This window comes from Alosa alosa, chromosome 4, assembly GCF_017589495.1.
Source record: "Alosa alosa isolate M-15738 ecotype Scorff River chromosome 4, AALO_Geno_1.1, whole genome shotgun sequence".
NCBI classification, from domain to species: domain Eukaryota; kingdom Metazoa; phylum Chordata; class Actinopteri; order Clupeiformes; family Clupeidae; genus Alosa; species Alosa alosa.
Genome location: NC_063192.1, coordinates 6,853,060 through 6,875,102, shown reverse-complemented (window position 1 = coordinate 6,875,102; position 22,043 = coordinate 6,853,060). Strand labels below are relative to the sequence as shown.

At 41.1% G+C, this 22,043-nt stretch overlaps 1 protein-coding gene across 1 annotated transcript in view; it reads right to left on the bottom strand.

Moving 5' to 3' along the window:
* The window catches only part of LOC125292770 (E3 ubiquitin-protein ligase PDZRN3-B-like), a 53,912-nt gene that overhangs the window by 20,839 nt on the left and 11,030 nt on the right, over window positions 1-22,043 (bottom strand). Inside the window, exon 3 of the mRNA XM_048240178.1 lies at window positions 21,843-21,950. Coding sequence (XP_048096135.1) covers window positions 21,843-21,950 — 108 coding nt within the window. The remainder of the gene's footprint in view (window positions 1-21,842; window positions 21,951-22,043) is intronic.

Below are 22,043 nucleotides of genomic sequence, written 5' to 3'. Positions count from 1 at the left end.
TCCTTTTACATTCTCCAAGGTATTAACATTTTTCATAACTCCATGTAGGACGTTTCTGTACATAAATGTAAGCACTGTGGCAGTAGTAATTCAATATTTAGAAAATGTACTCTTGATACTTGATACTTTTAAAAACAAGTACTTCAGTACTTTTACTTATAAGTAGACATCTGACTGTTGTACTTTTACTTGTACTTGGGTAAAATTTAGCAAAGGGTATCTGTACTTTTACTCAAGTAGGCTAATGAAGCTGTGTAGGGGAGACCGGGGACAGTTGCAACGCCAATTGCAAATTGCAAATGCAAATTGCATTTGGCTCTGTTACTCAGAGACGGTTTGGATTAGACAAACCAATTTTTTATACAATACACTTACATATGTCTGTTAATAGTCTAAACCATTTAAAGATAATTACAGAATCTACATTTTTCACAATTTGCATTTGAATGTAAGGAGTCAGATGTTGCAACTGACCCCGGGCCCGGGGACAGTTGCAACATTGTTTGGGGATGGTTGCAACAAGTTAAAAATACAATATATTACAATATATGTCAGTGCAGCAAAATGATTATTTTTGTATGTAAATACAAGTTATGTAAGTTATAATAATATTACAGTGTTATTTATTCACCAGCTTTGATTAGATGACAATTATAGATTTGTCTAGATGAGTAGGCCTTATGTGCAGATGTCAAATATTGAAATTGATATAAAATACAGTAGGACTTTAGTGACATAGGAAGAATGGAACAATTTGGGAGGCAATTCCCTTTTATTTAGACTATTGTCATGTAAAACATGTTTTTAAAAATATATATTTTATATGATCATATTTATGCATTGTACGGGACTGTTAATAAACATTAATAAACGTTCTCTAAGTTTCTAGAATTGCACCCAAATCCTAACAATACATGTAATGTAATATAATACAGGTGGTATATCGAAGTTTTCAACTTAAACAACATTTTATAGTTAAAAATTAAAACAACGTGGAGAGTGCTTTACACAGTCAACCTACCCAATGCAAAGCATACCGCTTCTGATCAGCTATGGCAACAATACAAGGACAAAACGCAGCAGAGCTGCAGTATACCGTTTCTCCAAAGGGGGCTCCAAAACACCAATCTCAATAAAGCTGCTTAATTACGGCGAAAATCACATACAAACACTAAACTACATTTCTAACTCTGTTACACCCCATCCCCTGAATTTAACCAAATTCAAGCAGCAACCAAATAGTACTTCCAAAGGCAAAGAGTACACTATTTTCCAACACTAGACAGAGGGTCACCAATTACAGGACAGCATCCAATAAGGATGAAGTGGAAGAAGAGGTGTGCAAACTCTCACACAACCAACCACTGGCAGTAGGGTGCCTTATACACCCCACAAGACCATAAAGCAATAAACCATAAATTCTCCACAAAGCTAATCAGAAAAGCTAGATAAATAATAATATGTCATTAACTTGTATATTAGTATATAGTTTGTAAATTTAACATTTAAATGATGTAAGAAATAACTGTTAATTAGTGCCAAAATACATTTAGTTAAAGGAGAATTCCGGTGTGATATTGACCTAAAGTGTATTGAAACATGATACCGAGTGTGAGCGTATGTCTCATAGCCCATCTCGGCTTGTCCCCTGCACTCCAAAATCTGGCTAGTTAGCTGATGCTACCAACAGCTTTTTCAATAGTGGTGCTTCGACATCGGGCTAGCCATGCAAATAAATCACTGTTTTACACCCATTTACGAGGGCTCAATGTATCTCCACACTTCATTGGTAGACTTCGAGGGCCCTGACATTTAAAGCGAGACATTGAGAACTTTGAAAAAGCACTGGTAGTTTACTTACAAGGCGATTTATACAGACAGTATCTTCCACGAAGTTTAGCGTTTGCAGCCATCTTGAATTTAGTCACGATAAATCGAGAACTAGCAGTAAGAATGAACAGGTATGATAAAGGGATCAGATTCCAAAACTAATTCAGTGGAAATGCATGGATTCCAGTTTCTTCTAGTAGCAGCAACTGGAATCCATGCATCCAACAAAATCGATCTCACTGCAACGATGCGCCATCTAGTGGACAAAGCGACTACTTATCGCCAATACTGAAAATGCAGCCATGATGATGATGAATATTTATTTTGGCTTTCTTTTTAATCCTACTGAATTTGTAATTATGTATACGGCCGTTCTAACACCGATAGTATGTGGGTGCCTGTGTGTGTGCATGTGTATATGTGTGCACCGCCATTTACAGGCCAATGAGTGTACAGTCACTAAATGTACACATAACCTAATTTTTAGACCCCCATGGATGAAATTCTCTGAAACTTGGCATACCCCAGAGAATGCCAGGTCAATCATACACATAAAATTTGGTCCCGGGGACCGAAATGAAAATTTTCCTGTAAAGTCTAGTGGGGCTACATACCCACCAAATTTCATGTACCCGGTGGTTCGGTGTCCGGGTATCACTGACCAAAAATTCAGGAAGTAGATGGCCGGAAAAATTCTTGAATTGTGTGCATATTGATAGGTGTACAAGTTTATGTTAATGTGTGTGGTGTGTGTGTGTGTGTGTTAGCCTGGCGGGCCATCCTATATCATTGAAATGTATAGTCTGGAATCGAATCATTCACCTGCTTAATCCAAGGGGCGGGCAGAGAATTGTCTTTCAAACTGCCTAGGCATGCAATAGGCCAGCGCTTCGACCATATCGTATCCGGGTCGGCCAAAACGGCAAATACATCCTTCTTGAAGGAAATGACTTAAGGTGCATTGTGTTGCTCTACTTTCAAAAAAAAGCACAAGTCCAACTCCTCAAAGTTGACCCCAACGCCGATTCAAACAACCGCTCTTACATTAGCCATAGCCACCTTCCTTGTTGTTGCCGCCGTAGGATGTCGTTATCCTGTTAAGCCCGCCTTAAGACTCTCTAACGAAATAGAGCTGTGATTGGAGAACATCCACGGTGTTAAACCAATAGAAATTCCTATGGTTCGATACTAGACGTACAGGCTGAGCAAATTAATTTGCCGCTTTAGAAATTAAATCTAGATTTCTAGGCTATGTGTGTGTATGTGCGTGCTTTGTGTTTGCCTGCGTATGTGTGTTTGTGCATGTGCATGCATGTATATATGTCTACTGTGTGAGAGTATGTGTCATACATTATGATTACTGTAAATGTATGTGTGTGGTGTGTATCTGTTTATGCATGTGCACATGGAAATGGGTTAACATGACCTCTGGAGGCAAACATAACGAGGAAAAATTGGTCATCCTAGGCCCTACAGTTCTCAAGATATTCACAGAGAACTGTGTCACCCTTCTACCCTCCTTCGGGGGTCCAGTCAGGGGGGGCTACAGATCAAAATGAAAAATGACGGTTCCATGTCCATGTGGGGGTACATGCCCACCAAGTTTTGTGTACCCGGTCTTTCAGTGTCCCGAATCCTTGTTGGTGTATGCGTCACTAAATGTACACATAAATTATTTTATTATAAGGCCCCCATGCAGAAAGTACACAAAACTTAGCATGCATTTGGAGGGTGTCATATTGATCCTACACTTTTAATTTCGTGCAGTTTGACCTCAGCCAGAGATATTGTGATGAAAAACACCCCTAATTTTTTTTTTAATTTTTTTAAGTAATTGGCTATACATGAAATAAGTGGTAATGGGATGGGTTGACATGCCCCTTAAGACCAACATACATAAAAAGTGGTATCCTAGGCCCCTCACGGTTTCGAGATATTCACAGAAAACTGTCTCCGACCCACCTACAGGCCAGTTGGTGTATAGTAACATAAATTCATTTTATTGTGTGGCCCCTAACATACGGAAAAAATTGGTCATCCTAGGCCCTACAGTTCTCAAGATATTCACAGAGAACTGTGTCTCGCCCTACCCTCCTTCGGGGGTCCAGTCCAGCGGGGGGGCTACAGATCAAAATGAAAAAATGACGGTTCCATGCTATCCATGTGAAATTTTTATGCCACCAAAGTTTTGTGTACCCCGGTCTTTCAGTGTCCTGAATCCTTTGTTGGTGTACGCCACTAAATGTACACATAAATTATTTTATTATAAGGCCCCCATGAACGAAAGTACACAAAACTTGGCATGCATTTGGAGGGTGTCATATTGATCCTACACTTTAATTTCGTGCAGTTTTGACCTTGTCAGCCAGAGATATTGTGATGAAAAACACCTAATTTTTTTTTTTTAATTTTTAAGTAGGTGGCTTATACATGAAATAAGTGGTAATGGGATGGGTTGACATGCCCCCTTAAGACCAACATACATAAAAAGGTGGACCTCCTAGGCCCTACGGTTCTCGAGATATTCACAGAAAACTGTCTCCGGCCACCTACAGGCCAGTTGGTGTATAGTAACATAAATTCATTTATTGTGTGGCCCCCCTAGCCTGGGTGTTCCCATGCTGCCTTGCGCGTGATTTGATTCACGCTGCTAAGGCAGCCTGGAGACCATGGAGCAAATTTTCGCCTGAGATAGGGAACCAATCACAGAACAGGTGGGAAAGCAAGACGATGATGAGCTATGCACAGACGCATTTGATAGACATCCGTGGCACCCAATAAACGGATCTGGGCATTTTTTTCAAATACGAGAAAATGAACGTTTGGTTCCCAGACCACGTCTCATTGAGAAGTGGTGGCGCTAGCCAGGCTATGGCCCCCCATGAACGGAATTCCACAAAACTTGGCGTGCATACAGAGGGTGTCATAATGATCCTACACTTCCAATTTCGTGCAGTTTTGACTATGTTAGGTCACAGATACCTTCAATTACAACACCTCATTTTTACTTTTTTGTGTTTAACTAGGTGGCGCTATACATGAAAGGAGTGGTTATGGAATGGGTTGACATGGGCCCTTGAGATCAACATACAAAAAAAAATGATCCTCCTAAACCCTACGGTTTTCGAGATATTCACAGAAAACTGTGTCTGCCCTACCCTCCTTTCGGGGGGTCCAGTCCAGCGAGGGGGCTACAGATCAAAACGAAAAACGATGGTTCCATGCTATCCATGTGGGGTTACATGCCCACCAAGTTTCGTGTACCCCGGTCTTTCAGTGTCCCGGGAATCATTGACGGAAATTTGGGCATGCGAAAAATAAAAATTATTATGGAGTGTTACCGAATTTTTGATACATTTTCAGAATTTGACTTCATTGTGGACACAGACTTCACCTTTCCTCTGAGGGAGCCACACATTATTAAGCTACCCCCTTCACACACACACACAAACATACACGCACACACATACACATTACTCTCTCTAGCACTCACCGTCACACAGACCCCCAATCCCAATTTCATCTTTCTGGGAGAGCTGGCGCAGTTAACCTGTCACAACACAAGAGCAGCTCTGTTCCAGTGTGTGTGTGTGTGTGTGTGTGTCTGTGTGTGTGTGTGTGTGAGAGAGAGAGAGAGAGAGAGAGAGGACTGGACAGGAGTCTACAGAAAGCAGGGCTACAGTTCTGCTCTGCTGTGCAACATAAAGCTGATATCTAAAAATAGATGTTACCCACTCAGTCTTGGTTAAACGCTGTCACCCACTGACTACCTGCTCTATGGCACTTAAAAGTATAAAGTGCACTTGTGAGTATATATAAAAAAATAACACAAGATGTCTGGTGTCATTACAATAAAGTCCTGGCCAGTCTGAACTGCTTGGGCAAAAAAATCTTACTGTAGAATAAACCATCTTGTTTATTTTAGCTTTCATCTTGTTCAGATGGAAATTAAATTACACAAATATGTAAATCCATAGTATAAGCAATGTTATAAACAATTATTATACGGCTCTCCTCAAGGCAAGTTGAACGCTCCATTGGCTTGGATGGGATTTCCCAAAGTTCTACGGTAAAATCTTTTCATGTAATTACCGCTGCAAACATATAATTACCGCTGTCAATGGCAACGGTTTTTGTGCTTCTGATATAGTACGTCTTTCATATCGCAAGGACTGGAACTTCATTCAAAAGTGAAAGCAGACGGTTGATCAGCTGTGCTCTAAAGAATGTTTGATTCAAGTTCAGCGTGTGTTGTTGCGAACTATTTGTTTCTCAGCAAATGCCACGATGAACGGCAACAAATAGGCTAGGCTATGTAGGCTAAAGTCATATCGTGGGGAGTTTATTATTTTGTTTTGGTAAGTAGCCATGTAATAAGTCCCTTCAGGGAAGGAAAAAGACCTCCGCTTGGCGCCGGGTCCGGGTTAAACCTGTCGGGACTTATTTTCCCAATAATGACCGGCGTTCTATACATTATCCCTTACTTATCTTAACATTTTGCAAAATGAATGGTGATGAAAACCATTCTCTTCATCTAATTTTGATTTTATTCTATGGTGGTCTTCATAACTGTACTACATGTTTTTGTCTGAATTATGTACATTGTTCTATATGTACTGTATGTATGTATATTGACAGGTTTGCTTTATGTGTGGGTCTATAATGGAGTAGCAGCTGTAAGCACCATGTTGTGAATTATGATCATGTGGCTCAGTGACTTCACTCCAGGAGTTTCTCAGCAGCAGGACAGCAGCTAGTATGCTGTCACCACAGATGGCCTTGAAATAAAAATGTTTAAAATTCAAATTTAAAAAGACAAATGTACACACACACACACACACACACACACAGTCTCTCTCTCTCTCTCTCTCTCTCTCACACACACACACACACACACACACACCCTCCAAACACATTCCAATAGCATCTGCAGCAAATCATATAAAAACAACCCACCATACTCGTTCATGTCATATAACTCAACCATAACAACACACTAAAACTTGACTATAATGCCTCAGTATTCCTCCTATTGGGTACAACTCAACATTCTACTCCATTATAATCTCATTAATCATCCACTCACACTGCATCATGTGGTCTTACATTTCTCTCTCGACCTGGCGCCCTGAAGCCCCTAGTAAAACCTCACAGACATGAGTCACTGTGACGCTGTGGGCTAACTGCTTTTTTCTTCTTTTTTTATCTTTACAGCCGCACAAGAGAGAAAAAAAACTACAAAGTCTGATGAGAGGTTTGTGGTATTTATGGCCATGGCGGCACGCAGGAGTTTCTCCAGTCGCACCGAGGACTTATCGAACTTATATGGAGCAGACTGAACAAAAGTCACAATGCTGACAAGCACCTATCTCTAATTCAGTCTCCGATATGTTGGAATGGGCACTAAACATGACTAGCCTGTCTTTTGACTGTCTCTTGGCCATGTGGATGGACAGCATTGTTGACCTCAAGGTGATATCTTAGCACAGATAGCAGACACGTGAAACTGCAAGAAAAGTATTTTTTAAGTGGATTTCAGGCAATCAACCTTTACAGTGTTTGTGTTTATGAGGTTTTGCTTATCGAAGGTTGACTGGAGTTGCAGACAAGACACACATGTGTCGGCTGATTCACACTGACTTTTCAGTCAAACCATATCTGCTCTAAATGATAACTGTGCAGGGCTTGTGACCATCAGTGTGGCTGATGAACTCTGAACGCAGCTGCCTTCTACAGGAGATCCCCAAGTGCCATCTATATCAGGGCAGAACTCAGATTCAGGGTAGATCTGTGATTCTTATTATCTTTTCCTATGGTTATACTTCATAAAAAGAGTTGATTAAAACAAAAAGTCCTACACCCATTGGAAAGGTTAGTGAAGAAATGAGAAGGCTGCCTGGCAGACAGATACAAAAACATCTGGAACATCTGGAACATAACCATGATCTCTTCACGGGTAATGCACATGCTCAACTGGTTTAAAAGCGACGCCACCAATTTTCCCTCATGATTCATATACAACTAATTCAACCACATCAGCTGTCAAATCAGTCATTCAGAGTGAGATGCGTATCATTCCTGGCCCTTTACTCAACAACAGGGCAGAATTCAGACAACGTCTTTCCATATCAATTGATCTTAGTAAGAACTAATGTGATTGGTCAGAAGGGAGAAGATAGCATAGGCATGTAGGACAGGCAGACCTCTGATTCAGACTTTTGCACTTTTTGGAGTGGTTTCAGAAGAATATCATTCTTTGCCTGTTACTTGACAACTACACAGAATTCAAACAAAGTCTGTCCTTCTGATCAATGGGTCTGCAGTATACAGTACAGTCTCTTATCGGCTACTTTGGCACTATCAGTGTACTACTCGGTTCACTAGGAAACAGATCTTCTTGTTTTCCTTTAGAGAACTGGGCTACCACATACCATTAGAGGCTACCACATACCAACTGTTTTTGCAGATTGATGGCCCTTAACTATACTGTACATTAAAGGCTGTTGCATGGAAATAAAGATATACACATATACATTAAAGGAATGTGAATGACTTTGCATGCCCTGGTTTATAATTTCTGGTCCATGGAATGCATGCAGGAAAAGCTGCGGCCCATGAAAATACTAAAATACACAATTATTGTTTCACACAGCCATCTCCAAATAACAGCTGTTGTTTCAAAGCTGTCGTGTCAGATTAGTGGCAAACAGAGCCTGGGTATTGACTTTGATGGTGCGGGGGCTACATTTTTCAAGACAAAAAACATGATGAGAGATGAAAATCCCAACCTTGTGTTAGTGGTGCTTACTGCGGCCAGTGGTGCACTTCACAATGTGACCACACAATCAGCTACAGAGAGATCTGGGTTACAGAGGAACCTCAGGACAAAATTGGAGCTTGAATGCCTCAAATGGCACGTAAACCAATAGTAGTTTTGAAAGACCATAAAGAAATACAAGGAATCTGGCTGTATAAATCATTATCTGTGCAGTTGGTGAGTCCTACGTCATGGTCCCACAAAGTGTTGTAGCAGCATGCATCTCAAGCAACACTGCCAGAAGGTGCTTGGGCCTCTCAAATGGCAGATTGGATTCCCTGAGAGAGACGCTGAGGGGAGAGAAAAAAGGAGGAGGGAGGGAGGGAGGGGAGAAAAAGGAGGAGAGAGGGAGGGGAAAAAAGAGGAGAAGAGAGAGAGGGGAGAAAAGAGGAGAAGAGAGGGAGGGGAGAAAAGGAGATGCGGCTCCAGGACAAGTGTGAGAATGTTTGCGTTCTTAACATCTGCTGTGACCTGAAGCAGTGTTTGTTCTCTTTTACTTGATGCAAACCTTCTCCCCTGTTTCAGCTATAATTGAGCTTACTTTTACACCAGCATGGCCTAATAGCTTAATTCCCATGAGAATGGCGCTTACATTAATAAAAAAGCCAAGTCATTATAGGACACAACGCACTGCTGACCTAGTTCTATAGGAAAAGAAGTGTTTCTTTCCACACCTGACATGGTAAAATATAATAATTGTGAATGACAGACAATAACACAGACAGTTAAACAATAGTTTAGCCAATTATCTCGCCTTGAGAGTTAAAGATAGTCACAATGAGCCAGTCAGAGTTGTCTTCTTCGCAAACGGTTCCCTCCACGACTGCCCAAGGAAGCTTTTTTAATTAACACAGAAGCAGTTGACATTTGCCTTTAGACAGAAGCTCTGGCACTGAGTTTTCTTTCTTTTTTTTTATTCATAAACTCGACTGAAAATCAGGCACATGGCCCCCTAAAAAAATAGGTCAGGACATTGTATTCTCATTTCCGCATCCGTACAAAAACATGATAATGCATGTTGTATCAATTCAAATCAATACCAAAGCCATCCACACAGCCGTCAACAGCCAGTCAAATATCATTTGGACACAAAAGCATGTTTGAACAGAAGCAATCCTCGAACAGAGATATTTTTGTTGTGGGCCAGCTGTTTGTCTGCAGATTTGAGACTTTGATGATGTTCTACAGCATACCAAGAGGAGGATTTACAGCAAACCAATTACTGCCAGCAATGCCAATTCAATGTTTCATTGTTGTTTGCTAGTTTGTCACAGTTTTACACAATATACTTGATTTGTACGTACTTGTAAGTGTATAAAAAAAATCTAGCTTTTATATGAGATGAATCAATTTGAATCTGCAATGCACACTACATACTAGCCTGGCCTCGGCCTGCCCACGCTAGTTTACTTCGGAGGTTGGGCAGCCGAACCAACCAGCGAACAGAGGGCGTCCCTGAAAGCGATTACGTTACCCAGGCATGATGTTTCAATTACTACGTCCCCGCCCCCGAATCCCTGATCGCTTGGAATACACAACGTAGGGAGCGAAAAGGGCTTATACTTATGCAGTCTTTGAGCAAATGTGAATAAAAGGCGCAAATAAGGTTGGTGTGAGTTATTTCAGCTCTTTCTAGTTTAGCCTATTAACAGGAGTGTCACGAACAAAGTCACAGGAGTAGGATGTTATATCGTCAGCTAAACTTTAGTCATAGATTTTGTCAATTGAAATAGGCTACGAATGTACCCGAGTCAAACTTTAGTTTAGTAGGCTACATGGTCGCGTCAAAATCGCTATTTTTCAAACACGACATAACTTGAAACTTAGATTGAAGCATCATCAGTGTCTCTACATATGAACTCGAGCATTAAGAACATTGTTCGTGTACACATAGTTTACTAGAAAGAAAGATTTTAGACAACTCACTCCTTGCAAGATGGCAAGATGGCAGCGAGCAGAAAAAAGTGAGTTGTTCAAAACCTCTCTTTTAGTAAACTCTGTGTACACCAACAATGTTCTCAATGCTCGAGTTCATGTGTAGAGACACTGATGATACTTCGATCAAAGTTTCATGTTGTGTCGAGCCTTCGTAGTGTTTGAAAAATAGCGATTTTTACGCGATTGTATCAAAAAATTAGTGGCCCATAGGATTCCCATTCAAAAGGTCATTTCACCCGAAAACGACAATGCATACAAGCTTAAAAGTGGCGCTTTGGACGTACTTATGCATTTATATGAAAGTTTGACTTGGGTACATTCACAAAACACTATATGATGCATTTTGGCGAGAGTTACGCAGATGAAATGTGTGATTGTTTGCTGATAAGATGCACGCTTGCTTGTTATGGGCGTGCTGCAGAGAAACTTCTCTGTATAGAGCATCACAGTCCCGTCCACAGGAGTTTCCGGAAGTAAGAATTCAATGCAATTTCTCCATTGACAATTCGGGTATAAGCCATAAAAAACTTAACTGCATATGGTAGACTCAAAACCAGCTACGGCTGTACTAAGCGATTATGTGTGCTCATATAGACGCCAAAAGTTCACGGGGCACTAACCTTGTTTTGAGATAAATGTCTTTTATTCGCGATGTCTTGGATAAGTACTTCATTACCCACAATCCTGAACAATCCCACAGTGATGCCTCTGATTGGTGGAAAGGCCGTTAAGGTCATAGTTTGAAACTTTATCAGAGAAAATTATTGACAAAGATGGCGGAGTCTTTTACTGCCTATGGCGAAATTCTTAATGTGAATAAAAACTTTCTAGACGAACATTGGTACTTGTATCAACAAGGATTGTGGTTTATATATCAAACGAACTTAGTCAGGGCCAATACACCATCAAATAGAACACTGGAAATGCTAGTTTGAACACTTAACTTTTCAGGTAGCCGATAGGCTAATCATTAGCCTTTCAGACATTAGAATGTCATTATAATGCTGCTAACATTAGCCTACATGCTGCAACACAGGTATGAAATATATTAGTGACCTTGTTGTTTCTATGAATATGAATTGTTGTTTATATGAAACATCAACTCAGTCGAGGCATAAAAAGCCCTGTATATCCCCATTAAGTACTTAAACCTTTGAACTAGCTAGCTAGCTGATAGCACAAGCTGGATGCTACCACCGGCTAGACACTGCAGTAAAATGGTTAGCAAACCATCCATGCCCCCGTGAATATTTCACTGTTTCAAGGACGAAATCAAGAGTGTCCAAATGGGTGAAAACCACTTTAAATCGGGTAACATTATTGACTGTTGTGTGTCGAGGGTCAGCTTGTGGGTTTTGTAAGGGCCAGCATGAGGGACAAGACCTATCAAACCTACGAAGTTGTGTGGTGAGTTTTGCAGGGAGGTTGGTAATGCTAGTTAACATCAGATAGGCTACTGTAGCCTTCATACTGTACAAGCCATATCATCAATCATTAAAGCAACACCAAAGAGTTTTTTGTACCTTAAAATAATGTTTCCAAAATTGTTTCCGTGGTTCATCAACTCGTAACAGGGTGAACGGCACTTCTGCATTCGTTTGCGGTCCTCTATCGGCTATAACCGCACTATGTAAGTTTGCCAGATCGGGTAGCGGATCTGTAGTTCGATGGAATGAGACATAAGAAACTACAAATTTGACTTGCATGATGTCGCAATACATCGTAGCCTACTTTCATAAAATCATGCAACATATTCTACCTTGTCTATGGACATTGTTATTTACATTATTATTTAAGCCGTTGGATAAACAAATTGCGTGCGTGCGACAGAGGAAAAGTTCTTTGGTGTTGCTTTAACCTAGAAATACTTCTTCGTACATTTAATGAACATTTTGTGTATAATAATTCACAGCAACTTAAACTGAATATGGTGGTCCAAGAGCAGACCATGCACCGGTCCATGCATCAGGATGGCAGTCAGATATGAAGCACTGCAATGTTGTTAACGTTAACGTTAACCGGTTTCGCACACACGATATAAAATACACAATGGTAAATATAACATTCAATACCAAAACACTATTATTTACATGATTACTCCTGAAATAACTGCTATTAACTATATAAAAATCATTGTTTGGAGGAAAGGGTTCGCCTGCTGTCGCCGGTTGGAAATGATTTCACGCTGGTTCGTGCTGCTTATATATTTTTCAGTGAGGCGCGGTGGTTTATGGGATGAGTAGTTCCTTCGCTCGAAAATAAAAATAAAATACACAGTCTTGTACCTTTGACTTTTTTTGGACTTTCTCTTCGTTTTTTCACTCGAAATGATATGTTGTATGCTTATGAGTTACGCCGTAGCTGATTAGCCTAAGACATGCTCTAAAACTCTTTAGATACGGATTTTTCCAAAACGTCAATGGGAGAAATGAATGGGAAATTTACTTCCGGAAACTAAGCTCTCTCGGAGGAGGGGCGGGACTGTGATGCTCTATGACGAAACGGTTGTTAGTGATTGATTTTAAAGCGGTTCAAAGGAACTCCAATGATTTTAAACTTCAAACTGTGCCCTCCCACCCGGAAATAAACCTACGCCTATGGATCTAGGCCAGAGTCTGGTTTCCAGGCTACACTACATACTACCGTGTTAAAGAAACCATGCAAAGAGAACAGGTGGTGATAATGTAGCAAACGAGTCATTTGTAGCGTTTTATTTAACAACTAGAGAAACATGACGGAGGTAGACTTTAAATGAGAGATTGTCTTCTATGATTTTTATAAGTTCCACAGAAACTGTGTCACTTTACACAAATTCATGTACTGAGAGCGTCCTCGTCTGTGTTGTGCTAGGGGTGTGCGATATATATATGATTATATATCATCTACGATAATATCAGTGCAGACCTGTGCCACAAAATCTTCAAGCTGGGTCAGTCTGCACTGGCCAGATGGTAGCAGGCTGGGCAATCAGATGGATCTTATCTGGCATCATCTGGTGACCCTATGGCAGATCAGCCATACCACACACCCCCACACCACCACCCACAATGATTTCACCCTTGAGACATTCCAGTGTCTGGAATGTGATTCCATAGAATTTTCCCACACAGATCTAAAATTTCCATTTCAACTACCATTCAGAACGGTTGCTTCAGTTCATCAGTGCATCATCAAATCAAACCTTCAGATTGTAACATTCCAAATTCCATATTTGTGTACTTCTCAAAGGGGGATAAAGTCATAACTGGCCGGTGAGACTGTTTGGCCCATGTGCAAGACCTGTTGCCACTTAAGAGTGTGTCCATGAGAGGACCAGGCGGGGGTGACACATGCTACGTCACCAATTTTGATGAAACTTGGACAGTTTGAAGGCTCAAGGACCCTGCATTCTTGAGAAAATGATATATCATAAATGCCTGTAGGGATGTTTTTTCAAATTTGGTACAAATATTCACTTGCACTTTTGTCTTCGTCATTCATCGGTGACCTCCAGAAGGCTCAACAGTGGTATCTGGCATCTCAGACCCAGCTCCCTCCACACTCATGATAGGTTGTCTACCAACCAATACCGACACATTTTTTGGTAATTTGTCTTCTTTGCTGTGGTCGTTTATGATCCGATCAGTAACACAGCCAAGCAAACTGCAGTCCCTTGATGTGGGCACCCACAAATACCAACAAATTCTTCAGTTAATCATCTTTTTTGCTGTGGCCATTTATGATCCCATCAGCAACTATACAACAAACAAAACACCAACCCTTGATGAGGGCACCAAGAAGTACCACTAAAGTCATTCCTCTTCTTTGCTCCCCATTTTCTGATCCAATCAGCAACATAACCAGACCAACTGTAAGCCCTTGATGTGGGCACCCACAAATACCTACACATTCTTCAGTCAATCCTCTTCATTGCTTTGGTGGTTTATTATCTGATCATTAACATACCCAGTCAAACCGCAAGCCTTTGATGCAGACACCAACAAATACCAAAAAATATTTAGATACCAACTACCAACCATTGTCACAAATTCTTCAGTCATTCCTGTTTGTTTGTTGCTATGGCCATTTATGATCCGATCAGCAACATACCAAGCAATATCATAAATTCTCCAGTCATTCCTCTTCATTACTGTGGACACTTATGATCTGATCAACAACATACACAGCCAACACGCAAGCCCTTGATGTAGGCACCAACAACTACCACTCCAGAAACACAGCAGCAGCGTCTCAGAGTCAATTCAGGTTACAACATGACCCCAAGTAGCATGTGAGTGCCATAGCCATTGGCTTGCCTTTTCAGCAGCCTCCGATATTTGTTACAGCTCCTTTCAGTGATCGTCCTCAAAAAAAGTCTAACAGAAGTTTTGTGGCTGATTATATTTTTGAACTATTTCACTATTCACTTAAAAATATTTTTACAACTTGAACATGATATCCTGGAAACACAGAGTATTGTTATTATTGTTATTATCACATGATAATAACATTGTTATTTTTCATGTGATAAATGGTTTTAACATTGGAAAATGTTGGCATTACTCCATTAGCACTGTTCCATTAGCCCAACACAGCGGTCACTTGCAGGAATTAAAGTGGGAGGAACGCAGTTCCGCCACCTCGGATAATTTAAGAATAAATATATTCTTTCATACCAACGATACAGCGCGATTATATTGTTAAAATAATTGGGGAGTTAATTTTCGTGTGTACAGAGGTGATCAAGAAGCTATCAATTCTTGTCCAAAAAGTATTGCTACACCACGATACTAAATATGTTGTCCAACGGTGAGTCATTTTTCCCCGTTGCACCGACACTGGATTTTAGGGTTCCCCCACCTGCCAAATCCCACTTTAACCACTGGTCATGTGCAATGGAAACAGATTCACAAGTAATGTACATTATCATGTTTTCAATGTTTCAGACAGATTTCCTTGTGGGACCCTAACATGAAGCTAGGTGGTTATACCATATCAGAGTCTCTGCTTTAAAACAACTTGTACTAATAAGCAGGGTCTACAGACATGCTTTTATGATGGATGGACATCGAGGTACAGTAGGCTACAAAACAAATAAAGCCCAGGAGAGTACTGACTGACTTGCTATATACGAACACCCAATACCCATCCATAGTAATCATCATGTCCTTGTCCACGGGGTAACCATCATGTCCTTGTCCACGGGGGCAGCCGTGGCCTACTGGTTAGTGCTTCGGCCTTGTAACCAAAGGGTTGCCGGTTCGAACCCCGACCAGTAGGAACGGCTGAAGTGCCCTTGAGCAAGACACCTAAGCCCTCACTGCTCCCCGAGCGCCGCTGTAGCAGGCAGCTCACTGCACCAGGATTAGTGTGTGCTTCACCTCACTGTTATGTGTGTTCACTGTGTGCTGTGTGTGTGCTTCACTAATTCACGGATTGGGATAAATCCCTCACGGGATCAAAAGAGAATATATACGTATATACTTGTTTGTAAAAATCTCCATTTTGGATGTCCACAGATCCAAGTAAACCAGCATTCTCTTTAGAAGGTTTTAAAAATATCTGTGTGGGCTAAAACACAGTTTATGTGTTTACGAAAGACCCAAACATAAAATATCTGGTTATGTGTGTACAGGGTCTAAGGTGTAAAAATACAGTATGTTGTTTTTTGAGAGGTCACAGTAACATTAACCACTCAAATCTAATCAGTTCATCTTTGAGTGTAAGTGACTGTGTGTGCTGAATTTGAAAAAAAAAAAAAAAGCTTCCTATAGGCATTCCTCACAAGAATGTGAGGTCACAATGACCCTGACCTATGACCTTTGACCATCAAATTCGAATTCATTTGTTATCTGTGAGTGAAAGGCCCTTTCCGAAACTAGCTACACTCTCTCCCTAGCCACTTGCACGCCTAACTAAGTGTTAAAGGAACACGCAACATTTTGGGAAATTATCTTATTGTCTCTGCCAGAGTTAGATAAGATGATACATACCCTTCTCATCTGTGTGTGTGCAGTACTTCAGTCTGAAGCACCCACTGTTAGCATAGCTTATCATAGTTCATTGAGGTGAGCAGTTCCAACTTAACCTGGCAATAGCCAGATGAATTTCGCTCCGCCTAGCTCCACTCATCCATCTGGAACCGATCCATTGAAGTGTTGCTTCAGAAGGCTGGGCCTAATCAAAAAATGCTTGCATATGATTGAATAAGCCACTTGTCCGTCATCTATTCACGTGCTACTTCAACCACTCACATCGAAGCCAACCCGTGACGCTAATAACAGACTCACAGTCGCTTCTACGCTATGTCACATCTATGAAACTCCCGCCCTGCGTCCTGATTGGCTAAACCATAAAGTTGGTTGGAGAAATCACTCTCAATGGAAGAGGTCCCAGATGGATGTGAGTGAAGCTAGGCGGAGCTAAGCGGAACGACATTCATCTGGCTAGGGTCAGGTTAGTTCCAACTAGCCTATAGCACCCAAAAGTGATAAAAGATCTCTAACATTTTCCCATTTACATGGAGAACTCGATTTAGCTGTAAGGGTGATTCCCACCTGAGTGCACATCGTAACTTAGGGGAGTTGGTAGGGATTGGTTTCAGAAAGGGCCAGTGTGAATGTTTGTATCACATTTGCAAATATGTCAGGGATTTTTAGAGGTTTATTCACCACAATGGGATGTACATAAGGTCACGGTGACCTTGACTTGACTTTGACTATCAAAATCTTACAAGTTATTATTTGAGTCCAAGTGACTGTTTCTAGCCCTGAGATATGTTGGATATCACATTTGCAAAAATTAGACCTACGGGTATACTGGTGTATGTCACCCGATGATATCATTTTGAGCTACCTTAAGGAATATATTACACTCAGGACATTAAATGTAGCTTGGATTTGATCAGCAGACATGATTGATGATAATATATCTCCAATTGTCTACCATAAATGACCTAAGCATTATTTTGAACCAATCATTGAAGTAGATATGTATTTGAAATCACTGGCTGGATCACACTATTCAGGCGGTTACCACAAAAAAAAAAATAAAAAGGCCGAGCATTTTCTTTTGATTTATGAAGTCCACAGATGGCCCTTTCATGTGCAGAAAGAATTTTTTAAAAAGGAGGTTGCTCATTGGAGATATTCAGGTCTGAATATTGCTATTTCTTGGGTATTCGCCAAAAAGCATGTGACATAGTGGACATGTGCAGTCCTGGACTGACACCCGTCACACCTTACGCCTTGTAACTTCAGTTTTAAACTAACCTTGGATGGACCTTTGATGGCATGGATTGTTACTTTGCTGTGTTTAAATCTGACAGCAGGAGGGATGTCAACATTTTATGCAATTTTGGGCCTTTTTTTGAGGTTTTTTGCCCTAAAACAAGGAGGCGGTCCTAACTCCCCCTGGGTTGTTTCAAATTTTGTACTATTTTGGCTTTTTGAGTTTTTAGGTGGACCCTTCAAACTGTCCAAGTTTCATCAAAATCGGTGACGTAGCATGTGTCACCCCCGCCTGGTCCTCTCATGGACACACTCTTAATCACACTCACTTACTCACTCACTCACTCACTCACTCACCCATTCACTCACTCAATCACTCACTTACTTACCCACTCACTAACTCACTCGATCTGGTTACATAACACCTCCAAAAAAATGGACTGGCTCTGACCAGTAGGTTATGTGAAAACACAGTCCCCAGCTACATTCATGGCCCTCCCGGCTCTTTTCTTCTGTCATCCTTTCTTTCCAGTCCTTCTCTCTCAGGGTCTTTCCTACTGTAATGTGTGTGTGTGTGTGTGTGTATGTGTGTGTGTGTGAGTGAGGGTGTTTCCTCCCCCTTTAATCTGTCTAATTGTTCACAGGCAGTGTTTTTGCTCGTTCGGCTGTTCGGTCATTCGTTTGGCCAGTCGGCTATAGGACTTAAAGTAAAAAAAAAAGAAAAAAGGAGAAAGTCGGGGGCCTCGTTCAACGAGAGTGCAGCCTCTGAAATCAAAGTGACTAATCGTGCCACCACCGTCTTTGACATGGAAAGCAGCCACCAATAGAAAACCAATGACCTCCCCTTTGCACGTGGAGGTCACGGACTGAGCATTAGAGTGACAGCCAACAAAGACGTATAAAAGAGCACTTTCTCTCTTAACCTCTACGCATTTGTCTTCCCTCTCATGACTGAGGGAGGAGGGCAGAGAGCCAAAAAACAATCCTTTTTTCCTCCCTATCTCCACTCTTGAGTCTCAGGAGGTGTCAGCTCTAACGACGCTGTTGAGACATTCCTTGAAATTGAATGAGGAGGCCACTGCCCTGCCTACCTACCAGCCAGAGGACATCCAAGGAGTTCAAAGATGCTGTCTGAATTATATATAGTGTGTGCCATGACCTCTGGCAGAACAGGGGTCAAATTATGAGAACATTTTTCAGGTGTGAGAGGGCAGTGATGTCCACCTGTGCCCGTCCATTAAACTTACAAGAAACCCTGATGCCGGAGACAAAGGCTGGAACCACTACTCTGGGAGTGACCCATGGAATAATTCATGGGGTTAGTTTCAATAGAAATTACAGGCACAAGCGAAGTCTCTTTAATTTTCCATCTGCTGTTTAGTGTTGAGGTCTCTATTTAGGTTAATAAGAAAAGATTTTCAGACACAATCCTACTCACTCCGTGTGGTGTCGTAAATCAGCTACTGGGATTCTTCAAACTGTCAGGCTAAATGTAGAGGTTGTTCACATAGTCGTAGTTCATGGGAGAGGGTTAATTTGATTAGTTTTAGCTCTTTAGAGAACATCTCCTCTCATAGCACCACTTACAACAAGTCTTGCCGATCCTAGCACTTACCAGCCGTCTTGAACTGACACGGAACTGTTAAAAACAGCACTCACTGATGCACTTATTCTTACTGTACTCTACCGTTTTTAAAATTGTCCTAAAATTGTTGAGAATTGCTTTAAAACTTAAACTGTTAACCATGTTGTTAGTCGCTTTGGCTAAAAATGCATCAGCCAAATGTAATGTAATGTAATGTAAATAAACTTGGCAGAAAACAGAATTACTGATGTTGAGGGATGAATTACTAATGAAAATAATAACTGTAACAGAGATTCTATCCCGCATACTTCTGAAACCGAAAACTTTTTGACATTTCAACAACTTTCCATATGTATTATCAAACACATAATAATAATAATAATAATAATAATAATAATAATAACTTGGGTTTTATATAGCGCCTTTCAAGTAACCCAAGGTCGCTTTACAAAAGGAGATAGGGCAGGGGAATAGAGGGGAGAAGAGAGGAGGGGGTAGAAGTGGGGTTGGGGGCAGGGTGGTTAAGGACCATAGGCCTCAGTGAATAAATGTGATTTTAGGTGCTTTTTGAACGTAGCCAGTGTGGGGGCTTGGCGGATATGGAGAGGTAGACTGTTCCAAAGGGTGGGGGCAGCAACACAGAAGGCTCTGTCACCAAAAGTCCGTAGCCTGGAACGGGGGATGACATATACAGTATTTGCTGAGGATGAAACCGATAAATCTTAGGATCTCAGGATACCATGTATAAAATGCCTATAAAAATTGAAATTGAATACTTTCAACAAGTTTGTAGTGATAACACTCACTTTATCATTTACTGATATGCCAACATTACAAATATGCAATACAGTCTTTCTGCATACTTGTAATAAGCTTCTAAAGGGCAGGACAGCACTTATAACACATGCACTCCAACAGGTACTTCTGCATTAAGGACCCACAAGATGCAGGCCAAATACCATGATGTATTCATATTCTGTGCTTCCATGGCACTTCAATATAAATCTGGACAAGGGGTCGACTCATAGGTCACTTGTGGGCGTTTTCTAATGAAGAGAAACTTGGGAGGACACATTCACACACACACTTGGGCAATTTCATGGTCAATTTAACAACTTAGGATGAGCTTAAGATGCATAGGTTGTAAAAAGGAAGGTAAAGTAATGCCAAGGTGGTCTCTTCATTCTTCTGGGCTTAAACTACCTAACTGAGTCCTACCAGGAGGCTGTGTTTGCTGGGTCTGTGAAAGAGGGGGGTATTCAAGCAGACCAGTGGTCCAAAGCTGGGCTCATTTTCTCTGAGTGAATAAATTTAACTTGGTGAATAGAAATTCAACCCTGGGCTGAAGCAAAGGCCTAGAGAGAGCCTTCAAACTAAATACACACACACACACACACGTACATGTACACATTCACACATACACACACACCTCATTCCAACAATCCATCACATCCATACACACAGACAGACTCCCCCCCACACACACACCCACACATACATGATACATGCGTATACATACAGGGACCCATATACGCTCTCTCTCTCTGACACACACACACACACACACACACACACACACACACACACACACACACACACACACACACACACACACGCACGCATTACATTACTTAGACACAGGACATGTCCTTGCATACCAGTGACTAAACATAAATGGATACATTGATGAGAGTGGTGAGTTACACCTGGCACCTTTTCATTATCCAGCCCAAATCCCACAAATCCAAGGGCCATCATGTGAATGCTTTTCTCAAGAACACTGGTGTCCTGTTACAACCCATCACAAGAACACACACACACACACACACACACACACTGAAATGTGTGTGTGTGCCTCTCTTTCACTGTAAGCTTTGTGTTTTGCTATTGTATCGGAAGAGCAGTTCACTTAATAAGGAGGCTCTTTGATTTGCCCCGAGGCTCAATGTTTCAGACATCCCCCAGAAACAGAAACAGTCCTTAAAAGGCCGAAAGAGAAGTCCCTGATATTCAATATGCCTTTTAAGAGGACTCGCCACTTAAACATACAGAATGAATACCTGGCTGAGAAGCCTTAGCCTTAGTCTTTGTGTTTTCATGCCTGTAGAGATGCAAACTGGTTTTTCACTGACCCACAGCACAGGAGGGGTCACATCACATCACAGCTTATACCCAACTCAGGCTACTAAGACACAAGTTACTCTTTGAAAAGGTAGTCTAATGGGCGAACAACTTGCATGAAACACCATTTCCTGCTTGGCCAATTAAAGTCCAGTCTTGCCCGTAGCAACAATTTTACCCGTAATAACCTCTGCATACATGTAATCAATTTACATATGTTGCAATTGGCAAGAATGTGTTTGTCAGAATTAGTCCCGTTATGTTTGTCCAATTGGTGTACAACAGCAAATGGAGATTTCTTTAGGGTTTGAAGCAGATGGTAAGATAAACTAACTGTACATACCTCCATAATCCTGTCATGAACGTGCAGACCACCCTCTTTGTCTGCTGGGCCATTCTCCACCACCTTTGACACAAATATCCCCTCAGTCAAATGCTCCTCTTCAGGATCCTTAATAAACAACATCAGAAGACAACAACTGACACAGTGTTGGTACCTGCAAAACACATAATTCTATGTGTTGCAAAACAAGTAATTCTATTC